General features: G+C 49.8%; 1 protein-coding gene across 6 annotated transcripts in view; it reads right to left on the bottom strand.

Moving 5' to 3' along the window:
• itgb4 (integrin, beta 4) overlaps window positions 1-26,434 on the bottom strand; it is a 161,602-nt gene that overhangs the window by 50,292 nt on the left and 84,876 nt on the right. For all 6 annotated transcript variants that reach the window (XM_059948938.1, XM_059948935.1, XM_059948936.1 and 3 more), the window contains exons 18-28: window positions 25,199-25,305; window positions 22,092-22,143; window positions 20,686-20,874; window positions 19,954-20,057; window positions 19,276-19,334; window positions 18,636-18,659; window positions 16,124-16,272; window positions 15,226-15,405; window positions 14,598-14,746; window positions 8,279-8,486; window positions 7,245-7,378 (exon numbers count right to left, since the gene is read on the bottom strand). In XM_059948938.1, coding sequence (XP_059804921.1) covers window positions 7,245-7,378; window positions 8,279-8,486; window positions 14,598-14,746; window positions 15,226-15,405; window positions 16,124-16,272; window positions 18,636-18,659; window positions 19,276-19,334; window positions 19,954-20,057; window positions 20,686-20,874; window positions 22,092-22,143; window positions 25,199-25,305 — 1,355 coding nt within the window. The remainder of the gene's footprint in view (window positions 1-7,244; window positions 7,379-8,278; window positions 8,487-14,597; window positions 14,747-15,225; window positions 15,406-16,123; window positions 16,273-18,635; window positions 18,660-19,275; window positions 19,335-19,953; window positions 20,058-20,685; window positions 20,875-22,091; window positions 22,144-25,198; window positions 25,306-26,434) is intronic.

The raw sequence follows: 26,434 nt of genomic DNA, 5'->3' as shown, positions 1-26,434 counted from the left end.
TGCCTCTGTGATTCAGAAGGAAAAGGGGAAGAGGCACGTTGTGGTGATAGGGGATTTGTTAGTTCGGGGAACGGACGGAAAGTTCTCTGGGAGAGAAAGAGATTCCCAGATGGAATGTTGCCTCCGGAGGTTCTGCTCAGGGGGTTCAAGGAGTCAGATACTAAGTTAAAGGGCAGGACCTCCAGGGTTGTGACCTCAGGATTGCTACCCGTGCCACATGCCAGTGAGGCCAGAACTAGGAACACTATACAGTTTAATACATGGCTACGGAACTGGTGCAGGCCAGAGGGCACGAGATTTTTGGATCATTGGGCTTGCTTCCAGAGAAGTTGGACCTGTAGAGAAGGGACCTGAACTGGAGGGAGACTAATACGCTAGTGTGAATGTTTGTTCATGCTGCACGGGTGGGAGAGTGGGGAGAGCGGTTTGAACTACAATTGCAAGGAGAAGGGAACCAGAGTGCCAGTTAGTGGAGACAGGTGTTGGTAAAACCTCAGACAAAGTCAGGCAGCAAAAGGTTGAGCGACTGGTGTTCTGAGCTGCCTGAAGAGGTTGACCGTGGGGCGACTGGTGTCCTGAGCTGCCTGAAGAGGGTGAGCCCGGGGCGACTGGTGTCCTGAGCTGCCTGAAGAGGGTGAGCCCGGGGCGACTGGTGTCCTGAGCTGCCTGAAGAGGTTGAACCCGGGGCGACTGGTGTCCTGAGCTGCCTGAAGAGGTTGAACCCGGGGCGACTGGTGTCCTGAGCTGCCTGAAGAGGGTGAACCCGGGGTGACTGGTGTCCTGAGCTGCCTGAAGAGGTTGACCGTGGGGTGACTGGTGTCCTGAGCTGCCTGAAGAGGTTGAACCCGGGGCGACTGGTGTCCTGAGCTGCCTGAAGAGGTTGAGCCCGGGGCGACTGGTGTCCTGAGCTGCCTGAAGAGGTTGACCGTGGGGCGACTGGTGTCCTGAGCTGCCTGAAGAGGGTGAACCCGGGGTGACTGGTGTCCTGAGCTGCCTGAAGAGGTTGACCGTGGGGTGACCGGTGTCCTGAGCTGCCTGAAGAGGTTGAACCCGGGGCGACTGGTGTCCTGAGCTGCCTGAAGAGGTTGACCGTGGGGAGACTGGTGTCCTGAGCTGCCTGAAGAGGTTGACCGTGGGGCAACTGGTGTCCTGAGCTGCCTGAAGAGGTTGAGCCCGGGGCGACTGGTGTCCTGAGCTGCCTGAAGAGGTTGAGCCCGGGGCGACTGGTGTCCTGAGCTGCCTGAAGAGGTTGACCGTGGGGCGACTGGTGTCCTGAGCTGCCTGAAGAGGTTGAACCCGGGGCGACTGGTGTCCTGAGCTGCCTGAAGAGGGTGAACCCGGGGCGACTGGTGTCCTGAGCTGCCTGAAGAGGTTGACCGTGGGGCGACTGGTGTCCTGAGCTGCCTGAAGAGGTTGACCGTGGGGCGACTGGTGTCCTGAGCTGCCTGAAGAGGGTGAGCCCGGGGAGACTGGTGTCCTGAGCTGCCTGAAGAGATTGAACCCGGGGTGACCGGTGTCCTGAGCTGCCTGAAGAGGGTGAACCCGGGGAGACTGGTGTCCTGAGCTGCCTGAAGAGGGTGAGCCCGGGGCGACTGGTGTCCTGAGCTGCCTGAAGAGGGTGAACCCGGGGTGACTGGTGTCCTGAGCTGCCTGAAGAGGGTGAACCCGGGGAGACTGGTGTCCTGAGCTGCCTGAAGAGGGTGAACCCGGGGCGACTGGTGTCCTGAACTGCCTGAAGAGGGTGAACCCGGGGAGACTGGTGTCCTGAGCTGCCTGAAGAGGGTGAACCCGGGGCGACTGGTGTCCTGAGCTGCCTGAAGAGGTTGACCGTGGGGCGACTGGTGTCCTGAGCTGCCTGAAGAGGGTGAACCCGGGGCGACTGGTGTCCTGAGCTGCCTGAAGAGGTTGACCGTGGGGCGACTGGTGTCCTGAGCTGCCTGAAGAGGTTGAACCCGGGGCGACTGGTGTTCTGAGCTGCCTGAAGAGGTTGAACCCGGGGCGACTGGTGTCCTGAGCTGCCTGAAGAGGTTGACCGTGGGGCGACTGGTGTCCTGAGCTGCCTGAAGAGGGTGAACCCGGGGCGACTGGTGTTCTGAGCTGCCTGAAGAGGTTGACCGTGGGGCGACTGGTGTCCTGAGCTGCCTGAAGAGGTTGACCGTGGGGCGACTGGTGTCCTGAGCTGCCTGAAGAGGGTGAACCCGGGGTGACTGGTGTCCTGAGCTGCCTGAAGAGGTTGAACCCGGGGAGACTGGTGTCCTGAACTGCCTGAAGAGGTTGACCGTGGGGCGACTGGTGTCCTGGGCTGCCTGAAGAGGGTGAACCCGGGGCGACTGGTGTCCTGAGCTGCCTGAAGAGGGTGAACCCGGGGCGACTGGTGTCCTGAGCTGCCTGAAGAGGGTGAACCCGGGGCGACTGGTGTCCTGAGCTGCCTGAAGAGGGTGAACCCGGGGAGACTGGTGTCCTGAGCTGCCTGAAGAGGGTGAACCCGGGGCGACTGGTGTCCTGAGCTGCCTGAAGAGGGTGAACCCGGGGCGACTGGTGTCCTGAGCTGCCTGAAGAGGTTGACCGTGGGGCGACTGGTGTCCTGAGCTGCCTGAAGAGGTTGACCGTGGGGCGACTGGTGTCCTGAGCTGCCTGAAGAGGTTGACCGTGGGGCGACTGGTGTCCTGAGCTGCCTGAAGAGGTTGACCGTGGGGCGACTGGTGTCCTGAGCTGCCTGAAGAGGTTGAGCCCGGGGCGACTGGTGTCCTGAGCTGCCTGAAGAGGGTGAACCCGGGGCGACTGGTGTCCTGAGCTGCCTGAAGAGGTTGACCGTGGGGCGACTGGTGTCCTGAGCTGCCTGAAGAGGTTGACCGTGGGGCGACTGGTGTCCTGAGCTGCCTGAAGAGGTTGACCGTGGGGCGACTGGTGTCCTGAGCTGCCTGAAGAGGTTGACCGTGGGGCGACTGGTGTCCTGAGCTGCCTGAAGAGGTTGAGCCCGGGGCGACTGGTGTCCTGAGCTGCCTGAAGAGGGTGAACCCGGGGCGACTGGTGTCCTGAGCTGCCTGAAGAGGGTGAACCCGGGGCGACTGGTGTCCTGAGCTGCCTGAAGAGGTTGAACCCGGGGTGACTGGTGTCCTGAGCTGCCTGAAGAGGGTGAACCCGGGGCGACTGGTGTCCTGAGCTGCCTGAAGAGGTTGAGCCCGGGGCGACTGGTGTCCTGAGCTGCCTGAAGAGGGTGAACCCGGGGAGACTGGTGTCCTGAGCTGCCTGAAGAGGTTGACCGTGGGGCGACTGGTGTCCTGAGCTGCCTGAAGAGGTTGAACCCGGGGTGACTGGTGTCCTGAGCTGCCTGAAGAGGGTGAACCCGGGGCGACTGGTGTCCTGAGCTGCCTGAAGAGGTTGACCGTGGGGCGACTGGTGTCCTGAGCTGCCTGAAGAGGTTGACCGTGGGGCGACTGGTGTCCTGAGCTGCCTGAAGAGGTTGACCGTGGGGCGACTGGTGTCCTGAGCTGCCTGAAGAGGTTGAACCCGGGGTGACTGGTGTCCTGAGCTGCCTGAAGAGGTTGACCGTGGGGCGACTGGTGTCCTGAGCTGCCTGAAGAGGTTGAACCCGGGGCGACTGGTGTCCTGAGCTGCCTGAAGAGGGTGAACCCGGGGCGACTGGTGTCCTGAGCTGCCTGAAGAGGGTGAACCCGGGGCGACCGGTGTCCTGAGCTGCCTGAAGAGGGTGAACCCGGGGCGACTGGTGTCCTGAGCTGCCTGAAGAGGGTGAACCCGGGGCGACTGGTGTCCTGAGCTGCCTGAAGAGGTTGACCGTGGGGCGACTGGTGTCCTGAGCTGCCTGAAGAGGTTGACCGTGGGGCGACTGGTGTCCTGAGCTGCCTGAAGAGGTTGAGCCCGGGGCGACTGGTGTCCTGAGCTGCCTGAAGAGGGTGAACCCGGGGCGACTGGTGTCCTGAGCTGCCTGAAGAGGGTGAACCCGGGGCGACTGGTGTCCTGAGCTGCCTGAAGAGGTTGACCGTGGGGCGACCGGTGTCCTGAGCTGCCTGAAGAGGGTGAACCCGGGGCGACTGGTGTCCTGAGCTGCCTGAAGAGGGTGAACCCGGGGTGACCGGTGTCCTGAGCTGCCTGAAGAGGGTGAACCCGGGGCGACTGGTGTCCTGAGCTGCCTGAAGAGGGTGAACCCGGGGCGACTGGTGTCCTGAGCTGCCTGAAGAGGTTGAGCCCGGGGCGACTGGTGTCCTGAGCTGCCTGAAGAGGTTGAGCCCGGGGCGACTGGTGTCCTGAGCTGCCTGAAGAGGGTGAACCCGGGGCGACTGGTGTCCTGAGCTGCCTGAAGAGGGTGAACCCGGGGCGACTGGTGTCCTGAGCTGCCTGAAGAGGTTGACCGTGGGGCGACCGGTGTCCTGAGCTGCCTGAAGAGGGTGAACCCGGGGCGACTGGTGTCCTGAGCTGCCTGAAGAGGTTGAACCCGGGGCGACTGGTGTCCTGAGCTGCCTGAAGAGGTTGAGCCCGGGGCGACTGGTGTCCTGAGCTGCCTGAAGAGGGTGAACCCGGGGCGACTGGTGTCCTGAGCTGCCTGAAGAGGTTGACCGTGGGGCGACTGGTGTCCTGAGCTGCCTGAAGAGGTTGACCGTGGGGCGACTGGTGTCCTGAGCTGCCTGAAGAGGTTGAACCCGGGGCGACTGGTGTCCTGAGCTGCCTGAAGAGGTTGAACCCGGGGCGACTGGTGTCCTGAGCTGCCTGAAGAGGTTGAACCCGGGGCGACTGGTGTCCTGAGCTGCCTGAAGAGGTTGACCGTGGGGCGACTGGTGTTCTGAGCTGCCTGAAGAGGTTGAACCCGGGGCGACTGGTGTCCTGAGCTGCCTGAAGAGGTTGAGCCCGGGGCGACTGGTGTCCTGAGCTGCCTGAAGAGGTTGAACCCGGGGCGACTGGTGTCCTGAGCTGCCTGAAGAGGTTGACCGTGGGGCGACTGGTGTCCTGAGCTGCCTGAAGAGGTTGACCGTGGGGCGACTGGTGTCCTGAGCTGCCTGAAGAGGTTGAACCCGGGGCGACTGGTGTCCTGAGCTGCCTGAAGAGGTTGACCGTGGGGCGACTGGTGTCCTGAGCTGCCTGAAGAGGTTGACCGTGGGGCGACTGGTGTCCTGAGCTGCCTGAAGAGGTTGACCGTGGGGCGACTGGTGTTCTGAGCTGCCTGAAGAGGTTGAACCCGGGGCGACTGGTGTCCTGAGCTGCCTGAAGAGGTTGAACCCGGGGCAACTGGTGTCCTGAGCTGCCTGAAGAGGGTGAGCCCGGGGCGACTGGTGTCCTGAGCTGCCTGTACTTCCATGCAAGAAGTATCATAGGAAAGGCGGATGATAGTGCTGAAGATGAGGTAGCTGGTTTACGAACAAAGGCAATGTGTAATGAGGGGAGGTTGTTGATAGGGCAAAACGGCAGAAAACACGATGAGTTGCAACGTAAACGGCAGACGAAATCGAAAAGGGTGCATAGAGGACTGAATGCGTGCAGTATATGGAATAAGGTAGATGAATCTGCATCACAGTTGCAAACTGGCATGTATGATGTTGTAGGCATCACAGACTCAGGGCTGAAAGAAGATTATAGCTGGGAGCTTGATGTCCCAGGATACACACTGTATCGAAAGGACAGGCAGGCAGGCAGAGGGTGGCGTTGCTCTCTTGGTAAACAATTAAAGCAAATCATTAGGAAGAGGTGACATAGGGTCGGAAGGTGTTGAATCATTGTAGATAGAGCTAAGGAACAAAGACCCAGACAGGAGTTGTATACAGACCCTTAAACTGCAGTAAAGATGTGGCCTACAAATTAAAATGGGAGATAGAAAATGCAAGTCGAAAGGGCAGTGTTACAATAGTCATGGGGGATTTCAATGCACAGGGAGATTGGGAAAATCAGGGTGGTGCTGGATTCCAAGAGGGGAATTTCTAGAATGCCTACGAGATGGCTTTTTAGAACAGTTCATGATTAAGACCACTAGGTCTAGTGCGCTGGATTGGGTGTTGTGCAATGAACTGGAATTGATTAGAGAGCTTCAGGTAAAAGAACCCTTTGGGACAAGTGATCATAACATGATCAAATTCACCCTGAAATTTGAGAAGACGCTAAATTCAGATGTATCAGTATTACAGTGGAGTAAAGGGAATTACAGAGGCATGAGAGAGGCGTTGGAGAGGTAGTAATGGGGGACAGGGAAATGGCAGATGAATTAAGTAAGTATTTAGCATCAGTCTTCACTGTGGAAGACATCTGCAGTATGATGGAAGTTCTGGGTGTCAGGAGTCATGAAGTGTGTGAAGTTACCTAACTGGAGAGAAGGTTCCTGGGAAATTGAAAGGTCTGAAGGTGGACAAGTCACCTGGACCAGATTGTTACACCCCAGAGTTCTGAAAGAGGTGGCTGAATAGACTGTGGAGGCATTAGTAACGATCTTTCAAGAATCACTAGATTCTGGAATGGTTCTGGAAGACTGGAAAATCGCAAATGTCACTCCACTCTTCAAGAAGGGAGAGAGGCAGAAGGGGGGGGAAACTGGCCAGTTAGTCTGACCTCAGTGGTTGGGAAGATGTTGGAGTTGATTATTAAAGATGAGCTCTCAGGGTAATTGGAGGAACAAGATGAAATAGGCGGTAGAAAATTTTGCCTGACAAATCTGCAGGAAATCTTTGAAAAAATAACAAGCAGGAAAGATGAAGGAGAATTGGTTGACGGTGTGTACTTGGATTTTCAGAAGCCATTCACAAGGTGCCACACATGAGGCTGCTTAGCAAGTTACAAGCCCATGGTATTACAGGAAAGGTAATTTGAACACAAACACACACAACTGATGCTATTTAAAAAGTGTTCTCTGTAAGCACGCAGTGGTGTCCAACAACTACACAAGTGTGTGCAGCTGACAATAGTTAGAAACTAGTCGGTATCAGTCTCTAGTCCCCATTTAACAAAGGGAGTCCCAGCTATTACCTCAGTTAGTTTTTGTTCTTTTGGAGTTGTCTCAAATAAGTGGCTGTTCCGATGAACTGATGGCCCAATTATCCAGAATCCAGTGTACTGTTCAGCAGTACACCCAGATCGCTATCCCATCCCGTACAGTGCCCCTAGTTTCCTTTGCCTGGGTTGAGGTATGCTTCCCATCAGTCCTGGAGTCGTATCCAATTCCTGCGGTTCTACCTCCGTTGTATCTTTAGACCCATTCTACACAGGCGTTGGGCAGTTACTTGCCCTGGAATGGTACAAGGGCTTACCTTGTACCCCGACACGTCACCCAGGGCCGGACTCCAATTCACCTGGATTCTCCTGCTATCAATTGGCTGAGCTTTCATGTTCAGAGGTGGCGAATTGATAGAGAACATAGACTGTTCAAGACCCATCTGCTTTGCTGTAACATTAGCAACAAAATATATTAACATAACCATCATTTAGCTTTCACCGCAGCCAGTCTGCTGTTCAACTGCTGAAGAATCATCCAGGGTGGCCCACAGTTATGAAGTGCCTCTTAGATTACACAAGTTCTGCCCAAATACAAACCACCTCTTGCACTACAATGGCCTTGTCTCTGGTTGTGTCTTTTCCTTTGGCCCTCCATGTCTCTGTCCTTAATAATTAGAGTATAATTTATACTCCATGTGCTTGTGATGCAATTTTCCTTGTTCCAGTACTTCATCATATGTCAATAAACTCACCAACATATCTATACATTCGGGGGGGGGGGTGGTGTGTGTGTGTGTGTGTGTGTGTGTGTGTGTGTGTGTGTGTGTGTGTGTGAGAGAGAGAGAGAGAGAGAGAGTGTGAGAGAGTGTGTGTGTGTCTGTGTGTGAGAGTGTGTGAGTGTGTGAGTGTATGTGTGTGTGTGTGAGAGAGTGTGTGTGTGAGAGAGAGAGTGTGTGTGTGTGTGAGAGAGTGTGTGTGTGAGAGAGAGAGTGTGTGTGTGTGAGAGAGAGTGTGTGTGTGTGAGAGAGTGTGTGAGAGAGCGAGAGTGTGTGTGTGAGTGAGAGTGTGTGTGTGTGAGTGAGAGAGAGAGTGAGTGAGTGTGTGTGTGAGTGAGAGAGAGTGTGTATGTGAGAGTGTGTGTGAGTGTGTGAGTGTGTGTGTGTGCGTGTGTGCATGCGGAAGAGAACGGAACTTTGCCCATCCCTTCCTGATGGCTGCTCATGCAGATTGAGGAGGAGAGCCAAGGGGAGTTTCTTCTTCGTGTTACGGGTGCTGGGGGAAGAGGCAGGTGAGACGTTGGAAATGAATGGGATGTGTTGACAGGTGAGATAGCAACAGAGGTACCCACCACTCTCGTCGCCAATGGTGACAGTGGTGCGGGGTATCTTGCCAAGTTTAGCACCATTTCGGGGTCTGTACAGCTCCAAAAGGAACTGTTTAATCTGCTCATTCCCCAGGAGGGAGTCCATTTCATTCTGCTCCAGGAGTTTGACAGGAATCTCCTTGTGGGTCTCACCGGGAAGGAACGTCAGCTCATTTTCAGTTGATATATAATCCTGCAAAGGGTGAAAACAAATGCACATGGTAACTTGGTTCATTATCATCACAGGTACCAGGTAGATGCCATCCATACAGATCATTTCATCACACGGGAAAAGCAGCAACAACACAGAACAGAGTGTCACAGGTAGAGGGGAAGCACGGTGCAGGCAGACAATAAGGAGCAAGGCCACGTTGAGCTCAAGATTCTACATCGTACACAAGACCATTCAATAAAAGCTCTCCTTGCGACTGGATATAGTTCTTAAGGAAGAATTCACAAACCACGTGAGCTAATGCAGCAGTTTACAAAGTACAGCAGCAACAGAGTTTTGTACTTGGATGAGGCAGCACAAGTTGAGAAGACCGTTGAAAATCATGCAGTCCTTGGATTTATTAAGAGGCGTTGCAAAACAAAAACCGACATCCACTGATACCATTACTGCCAGGGATAATTCCTGTGGTCTGCTTTTGCCTCTTGGAACTGCAGCTCCCAAACTGTGGCCATTTGCAAAAAATGCCACTACCAACAAAGACCCTCAAACTTGGGACGCTACCTTAACAAAAGGAAGACAGTTTGGAACTATAAGGATTACAGATGCTGGAAACCTAGAGCAATATTGTAATAGGTTTATTAATGGTACACGTAGACCATAAGACATAGGAGCAGAACTAGGCCACATGGCCCAGTGAGTCTGTTCCACCATTTCAGTATGGCTGAGCCAGTTCCCTCTCAACTCTATTCTCCTGCCTTCTCCCCGTATCCCTTCATGTCCTGACTTACCTCCATCCTAAATGCACACAATGGGACCTGGTTTCCTCAGCTGCCTGTGGTCATGAATTTCACAGATTCACCACCCCCTGGTTAAGGAAATTCCTCCTCATCTACATTCTAACTGGATGTCCCTCCAACCTGAGGCTGTGCCCTCTGGTCCTAGACTTCCCCACCATAGAAACCATCCTCTCCACATTCACCCCATCATTCAATAGGTTTCAATGAGATTCCCCCTATTCTTCTAAATCCCAGTAAGTACAGGCCCAGTGCCATCAAATGCTCCTCACGTGATGAGCCTTTCATTCCCGGAATCATCTTTGTAACCTCTTTTGAACTCGCTCCAATATCAGCATATTCTTTCTCAGATGAGGGGCCCAAAACTGCTCACAATACTCCAAGTCAGGCCTCACCAGTGCTTTATAAAGCCTCAACATTACATCCTTGCTTTAATATTCTAGTCCTTTCAGAATGAATACTAACAATGCATTTGCCTTCCTCACAAACATCTCAACCTGCAAATTAACCTTCAGGGAATCCTGCATGAAGATCCTAAAGACCTCGTCTTCTCCCCACTTAAAAAATTGTCTATGCTTTCAATCCTTCTACCAAAGTGCATGACCACACATTTCCTGACGCTGTATTCCACTTGCCACTTCTTTGCCCCTTCTCCTATCTGTCTAAGTCCTTCTTCAGGTTCCCTGCTTCCTCAGCACTACCTGCCCCTCCACCTTCATCTGCAAACTTGGCCATAAAGCCATCAATTCCAGAATCCAAATCATTGATGTATAACATAAAAAGAAGTGACACCAACACCAACAAAATACCATTAGTCACTGACAGCCAATCAGAAAAGGCTCTCTGTATTCCCACTCTTTGCCTCCTGCCAATCAGCCACTGCTCTATCCATGCTAGTCTCTTTCCTATAATACCATGGGCTTTTGTCTTGCTAAGCAGGCTCATGTATGACACCTTGTCAAAGGTCTTCTGAAAATCCAAGTACACAACATCCACCAATCTCCTTCATCTGTCCTGCTTGTTATTTCTTTGAAAACTTCCAACAGATTTGTCAGGCAAGATTTTCCTTTGAGGAAACCATGCTGACTTCAGCCTATTTTATCATTACATTTAAGTACCCTGAGAATTTATCCTTAACAATTGACTCTTCCCAACCACTGAGTCAGACTAACTGTCTTGCTCTCACCTTGAAGAGCAGAGTGTCAGTCCTCAGGATCCATGCCAGAATCTAGTGTTTATGAAATACTTCTACAATCTCTTCAGCTCCCTCTTTCAGAACCCTAGGTGTAGTTCACCTGGTCCAGGCGACTTGTCTACTTTCAGACCTTTCAGCTTCCTGAGCACCTTCTCCTTAGTAATAGCAATTCACTAACTTCTGTCTCCTGACACACCTGAACCTCTGGCATACTGCCAGTGAAGACTGACAGAAAATATTTATTCAGTTGTCTGCCATTTCCTTGCCCCCCATTACTACCTCTCCAGCATCATTTTCCAGTGGTCCGATATCCATTCTCACCTCTCTTTTACTCTTTATATAACTGGGAAAGCATTTCATATCCTCTTTGATGTTACTGGCTAGCTTAGCTTTGTATTTATTTTTCCCACCTTGTGGCTTTTGTGAGATGGTTTTTAAAAGGTTTCCCAATCCTCTAATTTCTCACTAATTTTTGCTCTATTACATGCCCTATCTTTTGTTTTTATGTTTCCTTTCATTTTCCTTGTCTGTGTGCCATCTTCCCTTTAGAATACTTCATCATCTTTGGGATGTATGTATTCTGTTCCTTCTGAAATGCTCCCAGAAACTTCAGTCAGTGTTACTCTGCTGTCAACCCCGCTTGGCTACTGTTTGAAGTCCTGCAAATAACGGTCTTCTCACCCTTGCAGTTCCTTAATTGCACTGACAGCAATTCTACATCTTCTGACCCTCTGTCACCTCTTCCTAAAGATTTAATTTCATCTTTTTACCAACAGAGGCACGCCACCCCCTCTGCCTATCATTTGATACTATGTACACTTTTGGATGTTAAGCTAATTATAATCTTCTTTCAGCTATGAGTCAGTAATACCCACAACATCATACCTGTCAATCTCTAACTATGCTACAAGATCATCTTTCCATATACTGTGTGCATTGAAATTAACACTTTCAGTCGTGTATTCATCACACTTTTCAATTTTGTCCCTCTTTTATATTGGGACTCATGCTACTAAGTGCAATTTTGCCCCATCTGTTTGTCCTTCCTCACAGTCTCACTACACACTGCATTGGCAACTCCCTCATCCTCAGCCCTATCACTCAGTTTCTCATCCTCTTGCCGAATTAGTTTAAACCTTCCCCAACAGCTGTAGCAAGACTGTCTGCAAGGAGATAGGTCCCCCTGGGTTTCAGGTGCAACTTGTCCTTTTGTACAGGTCACACCTTCCCCAGAAGAGATTCCAATGACCCAGAATTCTGAACCCCTGCCCCCTGCACCAATTCCTCAGCCATACATTCATCTGCAAACCATCCTATTCTTACCCTCACTGGCTCACGGCACAGGGAGCGATCCAGAAATTACTACGTTGGAGGTTCTGCCTTTCAGCTTTCTGGCGAGCTCCCTAAATCCCCTCTTCTGGATTTCCTCCCCCTTCACTGGTGCCAGTATGAACAGTGAATATATCTTGGTAGCATGACGCCTAAACAGATTGTTCCATATTTAAACAAATCAAGGAAATACAAAAAGAAATGTAAGAAAATGCATAATATTATGTTATAGCTACAGTTAAAAGAGAAATGATACGTCTGGGGACCTTATATTGAGTACTTTCATAACCTTCCTCCTTACTAAGGTTTTATTTTCGGCCCCTTGCTTTCAGCTCCTTTTTCTTTTGGTCGTAGGCATTATTATCTTCTGTTGGTAAGTGTATTTACAGCTTTGGGGGTTTGAATGTCCTGATTTATATTCTCTATATTGTGTTGTGGGTGGTCTGGAGTTTCCTTTTTTTGTTTTGTGTTGTGGGGCTTGGGGAGGACACTAATTTTACTTGTCTTCAATTTGGGTGCTTTTTCAATTATCTTTCTCTGTATCAGATTGTTATTGTATGTTTATTTTTGCTCTGTATTAATGTCCTTCATTTTGATCTGGGTTTTTTTATCTACAGTTATGTAGAAAATGTATAAAAAACTAATTAAAAAAAAGAGAAGTGATGGACTGAGCAATCAAGAAGTGCTTTCTACAGTTTGTCTGACTGCAGCAACGGCAGCTTCTCATCAACATGACGTGATTCACCTTGAGACACTTGCCCACAGTGAAGCAGAAAAAAATTCCAATAAATGTGGACGTTGGAAAAATAAGAACAGTTGTGATGAAGATTATCGAGGAAAGAGAGGCTCCTTAATGGTCCAGAGGAAATGTCCACCAGGGCTGCCGACCCAAGGTGAGCCACACCAATTTGTTATCACTGTAATATTTATGTTGAAAAGAGTAAGATATTTACAGAATTCAATATTGCTGAGTGATTGCCGCTTTGTAATTTACAGGTATTAGTGATGCCACTCACTCACTATCTGTTTCTTGTAAACATCCAGGACAATGAAAATCTTTGGAACTGACTGGCGTTGCCAGGATTGTTGCGAAGTTACGGTGGCAGCTCACAACCCTCCACCTTCCTGGCAAACTGCAGTGCATTCCGTGTTTGCTTCAATGCCCTGGCATTGTGCCTGGGTGAGCTCACTTGGCAGCGGAATATTGCTCAGAGGCCCCTGACAATTTGTTCGGAACAACAGACAGCATTTCAGTTGAATAAAACCAAGGAATAGGATAGGGCACCATGTCTAGTGAGAAGGTAAAGTCTGATGCAAAGGAAACTTCGTTGTGCAAGTACTGCATCTTCCTTCCAAAGGGGACTAGAGAGTTCCACACTGACCAGCCCGACAGCCAAAGCATCTTTTGACAATAAGGAACAGGGTCTTCGGCCTGTGCCCCACACCACTGTGGCAGCCTGGTGCTGACGTGAAACCTACAGGAACTTTCTGCAGCCTGCCCGCTGTTTCTGAACAAGCCGAGATCTGAGTGGATCACCTGCCCTAGTTTACAATCAAATTAACTCAGAGAAAACACCACAACTAAAACTGCTGGGGGTGAACTTTGTGGACAAGGGGTGAAGCAGGGTTTCAAGAATTAGTTACGCTAGGAAGAGCAATTCTCAGTCCTCCAGCTAACTCCAGAATGGATGTTACATCTAGACGAGGTCAGGCTGAGATGATCTCCTGTAAACTCCAAGATCTCCTGAAATGGCAAAGGCTTTACTGCTCTGTTAAGCCCACTCACAAGAGACTATTGCCCTGGAGACATGTTCGAAACCACCCCCCACCCCAGTGGGATATTCTACTCAAATCAATGAATACATCTGAAGTGAAAAAGAAGCTGGTGTCAGAAATTGCCTGGAAAATATATCTGTTTAACTAATATTCCACAGGAGGGACGATGGAGCCCTGTGAATCTTCTACCTTGTGTCCAGGCTCAGTGAAGACTGGAGAAATCACATCAAACAGAGAGAAAGAAACCTCCCACCCTCTGTTGATGGATTGATAGTTCTCTATCTGAAACAACACTTGGGAAAAACACACTGTAGTAATGGCAAAGTACATAAGTACAGTCTTGCCCAGTGGCACCATTCTCAACCGAGCTGGCCAAACCCCGATGCCGACAACCTCACCAGCTGTTCATTGTAGGAGGGAGGGTGTGAGCAGCTGTTCACAACACTGAGGGATCTCTCTCTCTTCACACGGCACGACTGCTGTGCCAACGTAGACTGGATCAGAACAGGTGCGGAACTTTATGCTCTTGCCTGGCTTGAAGTTGACTGAGTGGAGTCAGTGTGGCAGGTAAACTCTGCTCCTCCTCAACCTGTGACCTCTTGGTCAGGTACATCCCCCGATCCCGCACAACAGGCAAGGCTCGGATCAATAGGGAGTGCAGCACAAGCCTCTTCGTTCACACCTAATGGTCATTCCCTCTGCAGGTAACTCAGCAGCCCCTCCCAAGCCTATCATTTTGACCACCAAGACAAAGGCAGAAGCCTCGGGCCACACGTCATCCCTCGCTGTCCTGGCTCAGAAACAAATGCCTTGCCCTTCAATTGGTCTACAGTCAAGAGGGCCGTGGGCATTTCAGGGGCAATTATATTTGGGCAATAAATGGTGGTCTGGCCAGATACACTCACACCTCTAAGAGCAGAGTTTCAAAAAAAAAATCAACAGTTCATGTCATTTCATCAAGATCGGTGGGTAGAGATGGTCTGCGGTCAGCGGTCCTGCCAGGGTAAGTGTCGGGAAGGTTTTGGGCACTGGCCGTACCTTGCCATCCTTGGCGGTGAGGTCTCGTGTCTTGTAGGAGACCTGTGTCCGGCCATCCTCAATGATCTCGCGGACGAGGGGAATTTTGGCCACTTTGTCCTGCCGCTGGTAGGTGTAGGATGGTTGCAGGAAGGTGATGATGCTTTTGGCTACAGGGCAAGAGCAGATATACGTGTCAGTGAACGATGAGATAAAACCAGTAACAGTGGAGCTCCCGCCAATCTCCCTCAACAGTAGGGCAGTCGACTGGAGGAGGGCAGAGGTGGTGAAGGTAGGGCGGAGAGCAGGGTGAGCTGTGGTGGGTGGAGATGGGACCCTCAGTCCTGTTGAGACCTCAAAAGGAGGTTCAAATGGTGACCAGCAAAGGGCAATCTGCTAACAGAGAAGCTGGAGGTGGGTGGTGGGACGTGGGAGTCTGCTGGTCATTTGACGCTTATGTCGTGATGCGGCACTGAGACAAGTTGGCACAGACTGACAGTCCCACATCTCTCACGTCCAGTTCTGGCAGTTTGGAGGAGCCCATGTAACGCTATAAGCTCAGCAGCCTATCTATGGGATTGATCATGAACAGAATTAAAAAGCTTTAGTGCCAGACCCTGTCAGGCTGATGCAAACTCCCAAACCGTACCAGATTCTTTAATGATAGTGATGTCCACAAATCGTTTGCCGATCTCTGCATTTCCCAGAGGAACATCCACGGCCTCCACCAGTAACTGCTTCTCTTCATCATCTTCATCCTTCACGAAGAGTGGAACACGCACGTTGACTAAGTCCACCCCTTCCAGGAATTCCACCTGTCCATGGGCATCTGCCAACAGGTCAAAGAGGATGTTTCAGCAGTTGATAGGCTTCAACACTCTAACAGGGCAGCTGTGACAGAGGGAGCTGAGTTCTCCACCGAACACTTTCTTCAGCATAATAACTGACTGTTCTGATTACCCCACATAGCACCAGCCCTGGCAATGAACTCCAAACACCATTCCCAGTGATCCACTCCACACATCTCCAGCGATCGAATTCCATGCCCCACCTAGAGATCCTCTCCACACCATCCGTGATCCACTCCAACAGCCTACAATTGACTCCACACATCCTGTGATTCACCCCACACAACTACACCAGCCCTTGTGACACAGGAACTTACATTTTACATCTTAATTGACTTCATCAGTGCATAATTAAATCAATTTGGCAGTCAGTAACGGAAGGAGATGGTTTGAAAGAATACCTGAGAGAAATGCAGAGAGCTCCGTGTTCCAGATCCCTGGCTACTGGGGCAATGAGTGACTGCACAGAAAGTTACATTCAGAGACGTTTGAGAGCAGGACTGAAGGAGAGCGGAGAGTTCAGATGGTTTAGGCAGCAGAGGACAGTGGTTATAAAGACAAGCAGAGCCTAAACAATCAACCTCATATTTCATCTCCAGTCCCTCCCACCCTGTGTGATCCACTGCATTTAACCCACTCCCACCTCACCCTGCAGGCTCTAGCCAGCTGGAGCAGGCTGGCTTACTGCTGCTCTCTCACCTCGATCAGATGCCACTGTGTAATAGCCGGGGGTGACTTTCAGATCGTTGAAGATGCCCATGGTAACCTGATGCTCAGTTAGTTTCACAATCTCTGGTTCTGCGGCGCGGGGGGCTGGCAGCTGAGTGTCAATAATAGTAAGGTCTGATCTGTGATGGAGAAACACCCAGAGTTAATCAGCACATACCACAGCTCTGCGAAAACCAGAAAACCAGGGATGTTTCCTTTTGGTGGAGATCGTTCAGTTCAAAAATCACAGAGTGAGCAAGGAGAAAGAATGGGTAATCACTGCCTGCAGAGTCAGGCCGAAGGACTAGAGCCACAGAAGGAGACCTGGCTCTGCATTCCTAGTGATCCAGTACAATACCGAGGAGGTGCCGCACTGGCAGAGGTTTCCCTTTCAAATCAACACCCGTTACAACATCATGAAAACAGAAGTGAAATATTCACCTCCCAGTCAAAATTTTCACATTATAGAGTACTATAGCTTCAGAGTTTATAGAACCTTCTATGCTCACTTTGAGCTCCAGAACAGGAAGGAACCATCACACACCCCATGTCTCCCGATGATCCTTTGGTCTTGGTACCTAAAGATGAGGAGCTGTCTGCCTTCAAGGGAGTGAATCCAAGGAAACCATCCAGTTTGGATGGAATACTTGGCCATGTACTGAAGACCTGTGCTGACCAGCTGGCTGCTGTATTCACAGCTATCTTCAACCCCTTGCTTTGGTAGTGTGCGGTACTCACTGTTCTAAAGAAGCTTGAATCGTACCAGTGCCCAAGAAGAGTGGGTAACCTGTCTAAATGACTATCGCCCAGGGGCACTTACACCCACAGTGATGAAGTACTTTGAGAAGATGGTATTGAAGCATTTCAGTTCCTGTCTGAATGGTGATTTGGATCAACTCCAATTCACCTACCAAAGCAACAGGTCTTCAGCAGATGCTATCTCATTGGCTGTTTACACAATATCTGGACAGCAAATATGCACAGATCAGGATGCTCTTTATCGATTACAGCTCGGCATAATCCCCTCAAAACTAACCAGTAAACTCGAAGGCCTGGGCTCAATACCCTCTTGTGCAATTGGATCCTGAATTTCCTCACTTGTAGCCCCCAGTCAGTTCAGATTGGCAAAATATCTCGTCTGCAATCTCCATCAGCACAGGAGCACCACAGGGACGAGTACGTAGCCCCCACTCTACACCCATGACTGTGGCTAAGTACGTACGGCTCCAACGCCATACACAAGTCTGCTGATGACACCATTACTGTGGGGTGTATCAGAGGGGTGAGCAGAAAATCCTACAAAAGCTGGTGGATTTGGCCCAGTACATCGTAGGCAAATCCACACCCACTGAGCACATCTACATGAAACATTGCCGTAGAAAAGCAGCATCCATCATCAGAGATCCTCACCACCCAGGCCATGCTCTCTTCTTGCTGCTGCTGTCAGGTAACAGGTACAGGAGCCTCTGGACTCACATCGTCAGGCTCTTGGAACAAAAGGGGATAACTATATTCAATTACGGATTCTATCTTGTTACTTCATGCTCATTACTTACTGCTATTAATTTAGATCTGCATTTGCACAGTTTGTTTACAGTTTACAGATTCTGTTTACAGTTTTTGTCCTATAGATTTGCTAAGTATGCCCGCAGGAAAAGGAATCTCAGGGTTGTGTATGTGGAGACGTGTATGTACTCTGGTAATAAACTTCACTTTCAACTTTGACTTTGAAATCCAAAGCAACGCACAGAAAATGCTGGAGGAACTCAGGTCAGGCAGCAACTACGGAAATGAACAAATAGTCAACATTTTGGGCTGAGACCCTTCAGGAAAAGAAGGAAGAGAGAAGGGTGGAAAAGGAAGATATCTAGAGTTGATCAGTGAAGTCAGGTGAGTGAGAAAGGACAAGGGTTGCAGAAGGAATCTGATAGGAACTGAGAGTGGACCATGGGAGAAAGGGAAGAGGAGGGGACTCTGGGAGACAGTGATAGGTAGATGACAAGAGGTAAAAGGCCAGAGTGGGGAACAGAGGAAGAGGGGAGGGGGAGGGATTTCCTCTAAAAGGCTCATTTCCTATAAAACACTTGGGAGTGTTATGAGGTTATGGAAGGTGCCACGTAAATGAAAGTCTTCACTTCTCAATGGAGGAAGGCAGTGCTCTCGAGTCCTGGTCCTCACTGAATGAAGTTGGATAAAATGACGATAGTCCCTGCAGTGTAACAGCTACTCAGACACAGCATAGACCAGGGCTGCAAATTCAAGTGCCAAAAGTCTGCGTCTGGCAACGGGAAAGGAATAAACAGAGAATCAATTGAGGGAGTCATTGAAAAACAGACGGTTTAGACTCAACCTGTAGAGAAGGATTTGGAAGAGGAGTTAACAGCAGAGAGGTTAAGGTCAAGGAGGTTAAGGAGTTCAGGATGGGGTACTGAGACAAGCAAGTTGTAACACACAGGTTAAGAGCAGGGGAACTGCTGGTAAAATGCATGGTGAAATCACCTACCTCTTTCCACCATCAGACTCAGTCCTGAAACAAAAGAAACAGATATTCAGCAAGGAATAGATCAATTCTCAGTAGACAGTTCTACAGGCTTCCATCAGTGACAGACAGTGAAGGAAGGGGGAAGAGAGAGACACGGTGACACGGGTGTAGGGCAGAGAGTGGCGTACAGCAACAGGCGTAAGAGGCAGTGAACAAGACTTGCAAGGACTGAGGGACAAAAATAAGTGAAGAGAGATACAGAGGCAGAAGAGGGAAAGGGGAGAATTTAAAACCAGTGGGTCAGTGGTGGACTGGGGAGGGAGAAGAGGAGGAAAACAGAACAGCAAAGACAGAGAATGAGAAGGGTGAGGGGCAGGGATTGGGAGAGTGGTGGGGACCGGGGTGGGGGGGGGGACTGAAAGGGGAGAGAGAGTAGGATTAGGAGAAAATCTGGAGATGCTGGAAATCCAAGCAACACACACAACATGCTGGAGGAAATCAGCAGGCCAGGCAGCATCTATGGAAAAGAGTACGGGTGCCGATACCCTTTGGCAGGACTGGAGAAATAAAAAAGCTGAGGAGGGAAAGGGAAGGGAGGGGGTCACAAGGAAACGGTGAAAGAGAGGTCGACTGTCAGAAAGGCACACTGGAACATCCATACCTGAATGTAGTATTACGGACTGCCTGAGTTCCAGGAATCCGTTTATACACTTCACCAAGCTGGAAAAGATAATGGCAGGCATAGTTCAGAGCTTATACATCACATCATTACACTGACAATCTGTGCTTCCCCCGTAAGTTAGCCCCGCCCTCAGCCCGCACAACTCCTGTAGAGACAACCCGACTGTGCCACAGGAGGGCCCCACTCTGTCCCAGTGGACAGCACCATCAACCCTCACAGGCCCACTTGCCAAGCTGCAGGCTGGACAAGGGTGTGTGGAGCTGATCCGCACCTTCTGGCTGTACTTGAGCCCCAACCTAGTCGTATGTGACCATTCAGGATGAAAAGGGGGCAGGGAGGGAGGAGCATGTCCTGGTAAACTTGCTGCAGGCATGGCCAAGATAGCTATCTATGGGTCTTGGAGGCGGCTGCTGAAGACCTCTGCCCAGGCTGACTCCTTGGCAGTTTTCCAGGGATATGTCCACACCCAGATAACCATGAAGAAAGAACATACTGAGTCCAGGGGTATCAGGGATCACTGGCCACCACAGGGGACAGGTCAGGATGGGAACATTTTAATTTAGTCAGTCACTGTCTTTGTCCTAGTGTTGTCGTGTGTTATGGTAGCAATGTAAAGTTGCAGAACATTTATTTCTGTAAAACAAAAGGCACACTTACATTTTCATCCACCATACGCCGCAACTGTTCTGAATCCCTCGAGTCTGAGTTTTTCAACTCATGATTGAACACTCGGGCAGCTCGTAGGGTCAGGTTGTACAGAACTGAGGGTGAAAAGCAGAGCGAGGGTCAGAGAGGCCTTTGGGAAAGCTTCAAACCACAACTTGAAAAGCAGTAAGACACACAAAGTCCACACTTCCTCACACTTGACCTCAATCTATCTTGTATCGTTCTCCTGCACTGCGCTTTCTCTGTAACTGTTACTCTTTAATCTGTTATTGCTTGCTCTTGTACCACCTCCCTGCACTGTTGCAGTGAGTTGATCTGATGAACAGTATGCAAGGCCATTTGCTCATGGTATCTCAGTACGTGTGACAACAGCAAACCAATTACATTTCCCCAACAACTGTCAGCCAACATGCTGTTTGCTACCACTAAACACTGGGGGAATCCAGCAGGTCAGGCAGCATCTATGGAGGGAAATGAACTGTTAACCATTTGGGCTGAGACCCTCCTTTAGGACAGATGAAGGGCTTTGTCCCAAAACGTTGACCAGCACTTTTGTTGCACAGTTCTGTGTCAGTTTTCATGCTCCTTGGAATCTATCTTTCAAAGCTCACTCTGATCTCTGCTGGAGGAGGGAGAACCCCAGAGGTTGCTTCGACATTGGAAACAGTGAGCACCAGTTCCCACCCTTCCCAGTTTAGCCCTTCCCCTTGCCATGACACCCACCAGTATCCTTGGGGCTGAGCAGTTGGGAGTGCACTTTGGCCCCCTTGTGGACATTGTCGGTCACCTTCCACCGGACAATGTCCGTGCCGTCCAGCTTGTTTGTCCGCTGCATTGGCGTGTGCAGGTAGTTAGACGTGAGCTTGCTTTGACGGAGCATATAGTGGTCTTCCTTAAACCCAACCATGGTACCTGGAAAGAGAACCATGGACAAATCCAGTAACAGTTCCGTTTAAATTGAATTGACTTTATTTCTTACATCCTTCACATACATGAGTAAACATGTACTCTTTCTAAACGTGCAATCATAGTCATCTATAACAAATAGAACAGTCAATGTAACATAGAAATACGCTCAAATCACGTGAGTCTGACGGCCTGGTGGAAGAAGCTGTCCTGGGGTCCTGGCTATGATGCTGGAGTATCGCTTCCCAGATGGGAGCAGCTGGAATAGAGTGTGGTTGGGATGACTTGGGTCCCCAATGATCCTACGGGCCCTTTTCACACACCTGTCTTTGTAAACGTCCTGAATCATGGGAAGTTCACAATTACAGATGTGCTGGGCTGTCCGCACCATTCTCTGCAGAACCCTGTGATTAAGGGAGGTACAGTTCCCATACCAGGCAGTGATGCAGCCAGTCAGGATGCTCTCAATTGTGCCTCTGTAGAGTGCTGGGGAGTAGGTACAGAGGAGATGTCAGGGGTAAGTTTTTTACTCAGAGTGGTGAGTGCGTGGAATGGGCTGCTGGCAACGGTGGTGGAGGCGGATACGATAGGGTCTTTTAAGAGGCTTTTGGATAGGTACATGGAGCTTAGTAAAATAGAGGGCTATAGGTAAGCCTAGTAATTTCTAAGGTATGGACATGTTTGGCACAACTTTGTGGGCCGAAGGGCCTGTATTGTGCTGTAGGTTTTCTACATTTCTAACTTACCAACCACTGAAGTAATTCTCACTGGTCTATAATTTCATGGCTATCACTACTCCGTTTCTTGAATAAGGGAACAGCATCTGCAACTCTCCAATCCTCTGGAACCTCTCCCATCCCCATTGATGATGCAAAGGTCATCGCCAGAGGTCATCAAGCTCCTTCCTCGCTTCCCACAGTAGCCTGGGGTACATCTCATCTGCTGTACCTGCTTGTACCAGGTATGCATTATGCCCATCGCAATCCCCAGGTAGGCATGCCCTGATTGCCACATACTGTATGTGGCTCAGACAAAAGGCTGCCCTCAACTGAAGGGCTACCTAACCACACAAAGCTTTGGTAGAGATGAGCTCACGGCGTGTGCCATCACTGGACCCTGAACCAATGTACATCTGATCCAACTTTTGAGTGCAAGATACTCCACAACTCGGGCTGTTTGAGATGAAGACTCCTTCCTGAGTTTGAAGGGTGGATTAACATTACCTTGTGCACAACACGGCAACATGGCACAGCAAGGTAGCTTCGCACAGCAAGCCTGGGAGAAGAGAGAGACATCATTACCAGCACGGTCCAAAGTCGCCCACTAAGTAATCACAGAGATGTCATTTTAGAGACCTTTCGATCACTTCTAAATCGGCCACCAATAAAAGCTACAAGAGAACATGCAATGTCATTGGGCAGCAGGGTCTGAAACCACAAAACCAATGGTGGGACACCCCAAAAACATGATAAACTACAAGCAGGCCACTCAGCCCCTCAAGGATATCCCATCATTCATTGTGTCCGTGTCCAATTTATGCCGGTCTAAACTCCCTATAATCCTCAGTTCCTTGATCCTTCCTTATTTATGCGATTCCACTGAGACTGGAGACCAAAACCACCGATTAAGCCAATCCCATTTCCAAGCCCTAACAAGTCTTAAAGCAAACCACGGAGTAGTTTCATAAGATTTTATACTTAATGGAAGTACTCCCAGTCAGAAAGAGCGGCAGACATTCAGTATGTTGCCTGTTTCCATCCTGAGCTGTGTGGGTTTCAGCACAAGTACTAGTTAAATGCAGGGATGGTTCCCACAGCTCCTCCACCTCATCAAGCAATGAGCTCCAACCCCCAATGCCCTCTGAACAGAAAAGCACAACCTTTTCAGTCCGCCTAACCTTTTAATCGGTGACCTCATGGCCCGGCTAGTGTCCTCTCTGTAACCAGGTGACCATCGAATGCTATTCATTAGCGTTTAAAAAGTGTACTCAGGCATTCAACTGCGTAATGCCAGAATAGTCGTCTGTGCCTTTAAGTGGGGATGGTGACGTCATTACGCACGCGAGGGATAGTGGGAGACTATTTAGTTTTCTGCGGCAGAAGCTGGTGGGGCGTTGGAATCGAGACCCCCCACCCCACCGGTACTGGGCTTGGTGACGAAAGGTGAGCATTAATGTACAATATCTTTGTGAATTTGTTTACGCTTGCTGGCAAATCGAGAATATCGGTAATTTAACATGTGGATGCTTTAGATTTTCATGAGTAAAGAACTCGAGGCTGGATAGCGTGGCTTGCAAAGTTCCTCACCGGCCAAGTAGGTCGGTCTTCCTGTAATTTGACTACCAGGCAATATCTTGTAAAAGCTGTGCCAAAGTGTACCTTTAGTCCAGCTTTATTGTATCATGACTGGTCGCGCACGTAACCGCGTAATGTGAAAGTTTAGTCTCGGTTCGGGCATTCAGCACGTGTGTACAAAACAGTAGACATCTTAGATGAGGTGTATTCGCTTACATTTTTCGCTGCGATGTATAAGGTACAGGGTTGGGGGGATTCTAATGTTGTTTGTATTGTGTTTCTTCAGAATTGCCACGACCATATTAGTACTGTATTAGTTTTGTGCGGTTTTCTTTGTATTTTTATACTGCATACGCAGTTGGTCGATACACAAGTGTGTGGATCGAAGGTTAAATGGAGATTGTAATGGCAGGACCCGATTGTAAAGTTGTTCGTTTTGTTTTAAGACCCTCTTCTGGCACTTAAACATCTAAAACAGATAAAGGAATTAAAATCCAAAAAAAGTATTTGTTGTCCTGAGTGTGTACTTTTCCCCAGGTTACAACACCTCTATTACAGGAGTAAGATTCTTGCTGTTCACCTCAGATAACTCTCTTCTCGAACAAAATAACCCTACCTAGCCAGCTCTTCCTCATACTAAACCCAGCAGCATCTTCCTAAGGTGGAGTAACTTAGCAGGCTGAGCAGCCCTGGAGAGAGGGAAGGAACTGTCAATGAAACTCAGCATCCTGATCTCCTCCCACAGATTCTGTCCCACCCACTGGCCTCCTCCAACAGACCCTTGTGTTCCCCTTGATGACCCTGAAGGGTCCAGGTTCCAACATGACCTCCCAGCTCGAATATTCTGCGCCGAGACTTAACCCACACAACTTTATAACACGTTATTTTCTTCCCTACTACTTCTGCTGCCCTGCACATCCAAATCCCTCCATTATCCACAGATTCCCCTGCCAGGGCCTGCTTTCCTGACCGGCCACTGGCCACACTTCCAGACTGCTCCCTCACTGTCAATCACACCTGCTGATTCTGCAGGGAACATCACTGCACTTGTAAAACTTTTGAAACAGCACAGGAATCAAGGATCTGGGCACTATTACCTCCAGAGCCCTACAGCAACTCCTCTGCAGTCAGCCCATCAACACTCTTCCATCAAACAGTTTGCCTCCCTCTCTTAGGGTGTCACGGGCTCTTCCCTCCCGGATAATAAAACCCAAGGAATAAACGACTTTCTCGAGACTGTCAAACTGTCGACCCAACCTGTCCCGTGCTGAGGTGCTCTAGTCTCGCTCTGAATACCCATGGGTGCTCAGCGCACAGCAGGACAGGGCTGACCCAGGCATCTCCGCCTGTAGTTATAGATTTGTACAGCACAGAAATGGCACTTCGACCCATCATGTCCAAACTGACCCTTCTAACCATATACTCTAATCCCAGCTGCCCACATCACCATTGTATCTTTCTATGCCTTGCCTCTTTCAATGCCTGTCTAAACACCTCTTAATGTAGTCAGTGGATCTGATTGTACCACTTCTTCTGGCAGAACATTCCAAATATCTTCATCATCTTTCCCGATATCCTCATCATCTGGGCCATGCCCAGTTCTCACTAATACAGAGAGGAGATGCAGGTGCCTGAAGACCCACACTTAACATTTTAGAAACAGCTTCTTCTCCTCCGCCAACAGATTTCTGAATGGTCCATCAACTCTTCCTCATTATTCATTATTTATATCATTTGTTTCTGTTGCTTGTAGTATTGCTTATAAATTTCACTGCACTGCTGCAGGAAAACAGATTTCACTACGTATGTCAGTGATAATAAATCTGATTTTTGCGATCCACTCTGTTTAAACATGCTCTTCAGCTTCCTCTAAAACTCCTTCCTCTCACTTTCAACCTCTGCCCAACGGCTTCAGATAACCCCACCCTACGTAAAAGATTTTAACTCTCTACCAAGTCTTTGCCAATCCATAACCTGACGTGCACCCTGGGGCTTTTACTTCTCTTTACGGACGGACACCCCGAGGAGCTACTCACCCGACAAAAGGCGCAGTACTTCCAGCACAGAAGCAGCAGCAGGCCCAGCAACAGCATGAGGAAAATGATGAGTGGAATCAGCCAGAGGAACCCTCCAGGCGGGCAGTCTGGAAGAAGAGAGAAACCACCAGAGTGAGGTTGACTTCCTGCACAGTGCACAGGGAGGGTGGGTCATGGATCAGTGAAGAGTCAACATCACCAGTAATGTTCCTGAGCTTGTACATGCCTCTCCCAGCCACATGTCACTTCTGCAGACTGGAAGAGACAATGTACCACAGGTACAGGGAGTGTGAGAGACTGCAGCTCCCATTCGCACATCTGTGGGGACTGCTCCTCACCTTCTGCTTGTATTTGAGCCCCACCACATTTGGTCATCCAGTAAGGGGGTGGTGGGGGGGGGGGTTTAAGGAGGAGGAACATGTCCCAGTACATATTGGTGCTAATGACATAGGAAGGAAAAACAATGAGGTCCTGAAAAGAGAATCTAGAGAGCCAGATAGAAAGCTGAGAAGCAGGACCTCCTGGGTAGTAATTTCTGGATTGCTGACTGCACCACGTGCCATTGAGGGTAGAAACAGGTTGATTTGGCAGATAAATGCGTGGCTGAGAAGCTGGTGCAGGGGGCAGGGCTTCAGGTTCATGGATGATTGGGATCTCTTCTGGGGGAGGTATGACCTGTTCAAAAGTGATGGGTTGCACCTGAACCTGAGGAGGACCAATATTTGTTAGAATCATTGGGGAGGGTTTAAACTAACTTGCGGGGCGGTGGGGGGGTGGTGGGAACCACAGTGAACGGACACAGGATAGGATGGATGGTAGAAAAGTACAGATAGTGTGCAGTCAGACTGTCAGGAAGGGCAGGCAGGTGATGGGACTCAGTTGCAGCCAACAGGCTGAGTATCAAATCATTAGGGATGCAGAATTGGAAAGGACAACAAATGCGGTACTCAAGGTGTTGAATCTAAACGTGTGTAGTATAAGAAATAAGGTGGATGATCTTGTGGCAATATTACAGATTACTAGCTATGATGTTGCAGCCATCAATGAATCATGGCTGAAGGATGGTTGTAGTTGGGAGCTGAATGTACAAGGTTACGCGTTGTATCGGAGGGATAGGAGGGTCGGCAGAGGGGGTGTTGTGGCTCCAGTGGTAAAGAATGGCATCAAATATGTAGAAAGATGTAACATTGGATCGGAAGATGTTGAATCCTTGTAGGTTGAGTTAAGAAACTGCAA

Source organism: Hypanus sabinus, chromosome 23, assembly GCF_030144855.1.
Source record: "Hypanus sabinus isolate sHypSab1 chromosome 23, sHypSab1.hap1, whole genome shotgun sequence".
In the NCBI taxonomy this organism is placed as follows: Eukaryota; Metazoa; Chordata; class Chondrichthyes; order Myliobatiformes; family Dasyatidae; genus Hypanus; species Hypanus sabinus.
This window is presented reverse-complemented; position numbering and strand designations above follow the sequence as displayed.